Source organism: Aspergillus niger (genome assembly GCF_000002855.4).
Source record: "Aspergillus niger supercontig An12".
NCBI classification, from domain to species: domain Eukaryota; kingdom Fungi; phylum Ascomycota; class Eurotiomycetes; order Eurotiales; family Aspergillaceae; genus Aspergillus; species Aspergillus niger.
The window spans coordinates 559715-567056 of NT_166527.1; the positions used below are offsets into that span (position 1 = coordinate 559715).

At 49.4% G+C, this 7342-nt stretch overlaps 4 protein-coding genes and 1 non-coding gene across 5 annotated transcripts; 4 read left to right on the forward strand and 1 right to left on the reverse strand.

Moving 5' to 3' along the window:
- Positions 1–385: 385 nt before the first annotated feature.
- On the forward strand, positions 386–1447 carry An12g02120 (uncharacterized protein; the record flags this gene model as incomplete). Its single annotated transcript, XM_001395261.3, has 1 exon — positions 386–1447. The coding sequence occupies one exon, from the start codon at positions 386–388 to the stop codon at positions 1445–1447; it is 1062 nt and encodes a 353-aa protein (XP_001395298.1).
- A 573-nt stretch (positions 1448–2020) lies between these two features.
- On the forward strand, positions 2021–2729 carry An12g02130 (uncharacterized protein; the record flags this gene model as incomplete). Its single annotated transcript, XM_059750728.1, has 4 exons — positions 2021–2178; positions 2243–2440; positions 2490–2556; positions 2586–2729. The coding sequence occupies 4 exons, from the start codon at positions 2021–2023 to the stop codon at positions 2727–2729; spliced, it is 567 nt and encodes a 188-aa protein (XP_059605545.1).
- A 382-nt stretch (positions 2730–3111) lies between these two features.
- Positions 3112–3230, forward strand: 5S rRNA. Its single transcript, XR_009468033.1, has one exon. It is a non-coding gene; the product is annotated as a 5S ribosomal RNA (ribosomal RNA).
- A 982-nt stretch (positions 3231–4212) lies between these two features.
- On the reverse strand, positions 4213–4783 carry An12g02150 (uncharacterized protein; the record flags this gene model as incomplete). The annotated part of the gene is made up of 3 exons (XM_059750729.1): positions 4213–4320; positions 4434–4500; positions 4578–4783. The coding sequence occupies 3 exons, from the start codon at positions 4781–4783 to the stop codon at positions 4213–4215; spliced, it is 381 nt and encodes a 126-aa protein (XP_059605546.1).
- Positions 4784–5321: 538 nt separating this feature from the next.
- On the forward strand, positions 5322–5727 carry An12g02160 (hypothetical protein; the record flags this gene model as incomplete). The annotated part of the gene is made up of 2 exons (XM_059750730.1): positions 5322–5566; positions 5673–5727. 2 exons carry the CDS (start codon positions 5322–5324, stop codon positions 5725–5727), a joined length of 300 nt encoding a protein of 99 aa, XP_059605547.1.
- Between the last annotated feature and the right edge of the window lie 1615 nt (positions 5728–7342).

A 7342-nucleotide genomic window follows, 5' to 3' on the forward strand; every position in this document is an offset into this window, starting at 1 on the left:
TCTGCATGTTTCATCGAGAAATTGAGCCCGCGAAGCGCTGAGAACGAGCTTGGAGGCCCGGATGTAGTGGGGCTGTGCAGTGAAGTCCTGTCAGCCCTAAGCCAGTCCCGCCCATGGAACAGCCATCAGAGCTCTTCTCTCGCCCAATCAATCCACCGCCCTTGGACTGCGCCACTTGGTGCCTGACTCGCGCTTACTGGGCCAGGTTAGCGGGGTCTCAGGCAGCCCCTCCCCCAACCCCGCACAGCCACAGCTTTCCCGCTTAAGAAGTCAACACCGGCTCTTCTTTCATCTTTTCGTTGTTTTTCTCTCTTCCTTCAGTCCAGCATCTCCTAAACTCTCCTTAATCTTCTGCAGCCATCCTCAAATTCAGTCCAACCCCACGATGGCAGCGCAAGAGTACTTCGGTGGCAGCAGTGCCACCCCCGCCAACCCTGATCGCCGTCAGCAGAACCCCTCTCCTTGGTCATCCCCAGCTGTCGACACTCCCAGCTCCACCGGGTACGGCTCGTATCCTCCATCCGTCGAGAACGGCCAGGACCGATACGGCTCCTCTTCTCCTTACCCCCCTCAGGGCGCTGGTGGCTACAACCGACCCTACAGCCCGTACCAGCCACACTCGCCTCAACCCGGCTACCAGAACCCCGAATACTCATCCTACGGTGGACGCCCACCCTACCCACAGCACGAGCAGCCTTCGCCATACGGCCAGCCACCCTCTGAGTCCAGACCTTACCCGCCTTACCCTCAGCATGAAGGGTACCCTTCCCACCAGCAGCCCCCTCCCTACTCTCCCGAGTCGTCCACCGACCCCGCCGCAGCCGGTGAAGGCGATAAGGGTATCATGGGCGCCCTCGCTGGCGGTGCAGCTGGTGGCTTCGCAGGACACAAAGTCAACCACGGCTTCCTCGGCACCATCGGCGGAGCCATGATGGGCTCGGTAGCCGAAGACGCAGTGAAGAAACACAAGGAGAAGAAAGAGCACGAGGAAGAAGAACGTCGTCGCATGGAAGAGCGTCGCAGAATGGAGGAGCACTACAGAATGGAAGAACAGCGTCGCAGGGAGGAACAGCAGAGGATGTCTCAGCAGCATCACCACCGACCTCCTCCGCATCACGGCGCGCCTCTGCGCGGAAACTTCTCTGCTTCATCCCGGGATATCCGCCTTGAGAGCCACCACGATCTAGTGGCAGCCTGTGGACGGGTCTCGGGAGAGTTGCAGCTCTCGGTACTTCCTTTGAATAGTGTGTTGGCTAACCACTGGGGAAAGTTCGCGTGGGAGCGGAATGGAAACTTTGCTGCGTCGGCTAGGAATGTTCGCTTGGTTGATGGGGGACGTGTGCTGGAGGCGGAGTTGGCGGATGGGAACGATGGCTGGAATCGGACCTGGATTCGTCTGGATGAGAGGATTACGAACCAGAACGGCCAGCTGATGTTCCTGGATTAGATGTGATATTGTGGTTTGCTTTGAGCGTTGCTTTACCCGAGATAAAGAGTTTATTTATACCCACGCTCAACTTGACGTGGTGATTTGCGCTGACTGGACTGGTTTCCATACTTACAGTTGTCTACTCCATTGCTCTTAGCGCAGTATGAAGTCGCGTCGTTATTCACAATGGATTTAATACTTTGCTTTTTCATTACTCCTCTTTCTTATATTATCGATCGGTCAACTAAGTAAAAGCATTGTACACCTACCCAGCATTCTGCCATTTGTTGTCCATAATCACCCAACCCAGGGACCTCACGGGTCTCTCCAAACGATGATACCATGTCCCTTCATATCAACTAAGTCACAGCTATGTTGGATTTTACAGATTGTCATCCTATATCAAGTTCCGCTCAATTTGGCCATCGGAGAAAAGCTCAAGCCACCCGTAGTGGGGTCTCTAGCCTTAAACAACAGTGGCGCGGGAATGCTGACGGAGACAGAAGCCTCAATCTCACCCACATCTCAACACCATCACCCTGCGACCTCCCACCATCCACAACCCCCTGTCACAAACACCTACTATCAATCATGTCTTCCCAAACCCCCATCTCTCAATATCTATTCGCCCTCCAATCACTCCCTCTTCTCGGCAGCGGCCTCTACACCCTCCTTTCTCCCGCTTCCGCTGCGCAATCACCGTATCTACCTCTGCGGGGCGTCAGCATAGGGACTATCCAAGCAATGAGGTAGGCATGAGGAAATATATCCATTTTGGCCGATGAAATACGGTTTTCCTAATGAAAGACAAAGTCTTTCCTCCTTGACGCTGGGCACTTTCTATGCTCTCGTCGCCTATCAGAATAACACCCAGATGATGGTGGCTACGATACCGACACGGTTTCTGGCCGCGGTGGTGTTCTATCGGACGGGTGAGGAAGCGTGGAAACAGGTCGCGCCTTTCGAGGCGGTTATGGGGGTTGTTACTGCTGTGGGGGTTTGGTTGTGGGGGTAAGTAGTAGTTGGGGGATGGGAGGAAGTTGTTGGCTTTCCTGGATAGACGTGAGAGTCTGTCATTGATTTATTTATCGAGAACCCTCGCCGAAGATGTTTGTAATCCAAGAAAGGTACGCACCATCGCAATTTGCGTCTGCAGAGTAGAGTTGTACCTACTGGCATCTCTCACCCACCCACTGCACTCTACAGAAGAGTGAACAACCATCCCAGTCACACGCCATCTTATCCTTATGGAGACATTATATCTCCCCGTAGCTTTTTACTATCAAAAATTGCCAAATAAAAGTAACTAGTCTGATATGTTGCTCTGAAATCAACAAAACGGGTATCAAAAACAGTTAGCACAGGGTCTTACTCTCTTCCCTCTAAAGTTGAGAAATCAGACGAGCGAGTGTGTTAGAGGGCTGCCATACACATACAATGAGTTAGCAAAGTATAACCTGAATAAAACATTAAAGGCAGCTCATATAATAGGCGGAATGAGACAGTACATGTACATCTCATCCAGAAACAGCATCATAGTAATTATATGCGATATCGAGGAAGAAGTTCACCACTCCCCCTAGCTCCACCCAGTCACGAACCATCTCATCCTAATCCAGTCTACATTCTTTGACACTGTCATCCTGTATCATGTTATCTATCCTTTCGACTTGACTTCAAGTACATACGACCACAGGGTGTGGAAAACAGGGCTTCCCGTCCGCTCAGCCGTACTTAAGCCACACGCCGGGAGGTTAGTAGTTGGGTGGGTGACCACCAGCGAATCCCTTCTGTTGTATGTTTTTGTATTTGTTTTTGTTGATCTAGATAGACTGTTGTAACTCTGCTATTGCCCCTTGACTCTCCAGCCTCTTTAGGCCCCTTCACGTAAACACCCTGAAGCGCTGACGTAGCCCCTCGGCTAAACTTTCTTCGAGGCGGTGATCGGGGTCGTAACTGGTTTGGGGGTCTGCTTATGGGGGTAGTGTTGGAACGGGAGGAAATTTGTCTTCTTGGAGGATGAGAGAAAAGGGATATGTAGTTAATTGTGTAGAGTAGAGTCCATTGAAGACACTCTATAATGAAGGGTTTGAGCTTGCTGAGATGGAGTAAGAAGCCAACTATTCGAGTCAGTGGCGTGGTAAGGAGTATCTCCCTACGCAGTGTATTTTAAAAATCCATTTTTACGGATTCCCAGCGCGCTGCGCGGCAATGCCATCGAGAATGGTTGCATTGACGCTAGCCACAAACTTGCGGTTGTCAGTGGCGTTTGAGCGTACTTTCGTCACTGCCTAAAGTACTAAATGAGAGAGCATGTAGCTCGGCTTCCGACTTATCACGCGTCCGATATGTCGTCCAATAAAATGGGTCTTGTATCTGACATAATCGTCAACAATCCCAGTCCTGCACAACCACCTCAAAGACTAGTGGTTCCGATCGTGTTACGTCTATAATATATGAGACAATTTAAGCGTGCTGTTAGTAACAGATGCTATCTGCGACTTTTCGGAGACTTAGTCGGACCAAGAAAAAAGTATATACACTGGTGTCGTATTTAGGAGTGAATCCCAGGGAAAATCTATGCAGATAAGTAGTACCAGTAGAATAGTGAGCCATGCTTATATTGTGTGGGGTACACCCACTTCTGCTTGTCTTTTATCTAGTAGACCGGACAGCCAAAAACGTTTGCCAAATAATCTACTTTGTTTGGACTTACCGACTGACATGGTACCACTGATATGAATTCCAGAAGCTTTACCTCGCTGATATGTTTGTTTGCTATATCAATATGGCCCACCTTGTTTGTAGTCGATCTTCTTGAATGTTCCACTTCTAATAACTTGAAGACCGAGTTCCGCTCTGTATGCCGGAGGCAGAAGACAAATTGGAGCCTAGAACTGACGTTCGGTACTCTAGGAGTCCGCCTTATCCGAGATCGCCCCCCCGAAAGAAGAAGAAACACTGGCACCCAATGACGAGCAGGATGGGAAAGGTAAACTCTCACCCAGGTTTCCTTGTTGGCTGCCCTATAATCTGACAGGGAAGCATCTAGCGGTATCCATCCGGTTTGCCTCTTCCAGCGTAAAAACGCTGAGTGAGGCGATGCAGCCAAGCTGAAGATTACGTCTCGCTGCCACCAGAAGTTTACCATCGCTGGGATGAAAGAAAAGAGAGAAGAAGAAACACACAATGGAAGCGATAAGCATCAAATGGATCTATAAAGATATTAGGGGAAAAAAAAGAAATATTACTAGAGGTATATAAGTAAAAAAAAAAAAAAAAAAAAAAAAATTGACAATACGCATCCGCGGATCCAAGGCACCAAGTAGTAGTTGTAGATCGGCAAAACGGCATCTTGAAATAAAATAAAATGAAATAAAATAAAACTCAATAAGATAAAATTAATAACTGCATCTCCCCATCCCATTCTACGGTGTGCGCGCTCTGTAGGTGTATTTACCTTGCCCTCATATTGAGGGAACCAAGATTGATCTATTGAGTCTCTTCTCATGTCGTATCATTCAGAAAACAAAGCGAATCTTTTTATCGTCCCACTATATGCTAATTTATCAGCAGGAACATGAAGACAGATGTAGTTATCCATCGACGTAGAGTAAGGTGCAGGAACAGTGGCACCATTCCCCTTTCATCATTGATCTACAGGTACTGTTGGTGATGAGGAGCGGGGATTTCCGGGACACACGAGGGAAATATGACTTGTAACATAAATTGCTCTAGTAACAGTTAACTTATCCTACCGTTGGTGGTTAAGCAGGCCACGTCATTGCCAGAGGGGACGAGAAACAGGAATACATTGTTACCGCGTGAAATTGAATAAAATCTGTGTGGCAAACCCGACTTGATACTGACCAGTGGCCGCTACCTCAGCCAAATGTGCCGTCATGTCTTCAGTGAATCTATCGAAGCCCTTCTCTGTTTTTCCATCATAGGGGCCGGTACCTACCATCCTCTTGTTATCCTCCATTTCTGCAGGCCTTTGTCTCTTTTTACAATCATATTCTTGAAAAATTTCTTTATATCTATTCGGCCCGTCCTGCCTACAACAAATTCTTCTGACTCGCCTGTTTGCCACCGCAGATCTCTTCTCATTTGCCATCGTCCGCAGGCGTTATTCTGGTCAGTTATACTTGAACTTTGCGTGCTACAAGGAAGGATCCTTGATCTTGTACCCAGATGCCAGTCAGACAAGGCTCACAGTCGCATGATGGTAGGAGAATTTCAGCCCTTTAGAAGCCATTATCGGCCCACGCACCGTCTCGAACTGCTGCCTTCAGTAATAGAAGTCGAAAATCACGCGACAGACATGATACGTCCACGCTGGCTCGTCGAACTCCTTGCCGTCTTTCGACCATTACAGGCAATGTTATGGTGGCTACTGACGGCATTGGTATCCCTTTTCCAAGTACCCCGTATTCCTTCCAGTCCCCAGGATCACCAACAAGAGCTATCTTCAAGCCCAGAGCACCATCATGACAGATACTGGCAGATTAAGTCATCGGTCAACGGCTCTCATACACCTGGTAGAGCAAGCATGGATGAGGCAGCATCTGGCCCCAACGAGCAGCAGTCAGCGGGAAATTCATTATATGTAGGGACAATAGACGGGCTACCAACTCTAGTGAACACATTAGCCCAAGAACCTGCCATGCAGGCAGATTCAGGCGAGTCGAGTCCTTCCGTTCAACAGCTATCGAGTAGTGTTTCATCTGGCGTGCTCAGTCCCAGTGGGACACAGAGTGGGCACGACACGACCATAACGACCATCACGACCCCTTCTATATCGAACGATCGGCCAGAGCCGGGAGACGTCACTGACGAGTATGAGTCCGCACGGCTCGAATTCACCAAGAACGGCTATCTGATTACCGGAATCCAAGAGAAGAAAGGTGTAAGAATCTCTATGGATACCCAAGGCGAGGTCAGCATCATGCGGAGCGTTGTCTTCAACAAACTCGGCCTACCGCTGGAGCCATGCACGGAGTCCCTAGTGCCATTTCGAATAGCCGCGGACACAACCAGCATCCCAACGATCGGAAAAGTCCGTGTGGACTGGCGCTTTGCGCAGGGTCTCAAGACTTACGAGACGGTCTTTTACGTGGTCGAAAACGATCAGTTTGACGTGTTGATCGGTTTGCCCACGATCTTGCAATATAAGCTGCTGCAACCAAGTTCCGACATCCCCACGGTTATGGCGCGCAACCATCTTGAACGAGGAATGACTCTGCAATTTTCCAATCCATGAGGCTATGCCTCCGATCACTCGAGCTGGCAGGCTGAGTTTATACGTGCAGTCCTGGATCCATGTTTGTCCTGCGGGATTGTGCGTCTGGTCGGCTTGCCTTTATCGGGTGCCGGGGGGGTGGCGGCGGCGTGAAAACCACGTCAGGTGCAGCTAAATGTAATTTTCCTTTTCTACCTTGTCACCACTGATAAGCATGCTCGTTTTCTTTGGCATGCAAAGGGTCATGTTGTTGGGGGTGAGACTGAGTTGTTCCTTAAGCGGCAGGATGAGGATGCACCTCAGGGCATCTGCTCAACCGAAATGCTGACGGTGGACGATTACTGACCCTCCTCATGAGATAATCTGTGTCTTCATTTAGTGTGAAATGATATATACCTGAATGCATTGATGTACACCAGCCATTCACAAACGTTCCTGTCTTTTCCCGATGCCCGACTTGCTTGCATTAGGGCCTTCGTCACCTCCATTCAACCTCATCCTCGTGAGCAAGCCCAAATTTTTCATAGCAGCCCATTACTCCCTATGAATGGCTTTGCAGCGATGCACATGGATAAGCCTTAACTGGCGGAGACGGTCTTCATCTGAATTAGTCGTGTTCAGCCTCAAGGTGCTGTTTCCTCAAGATGCACCTCTTCCAAGCTGCATAAACA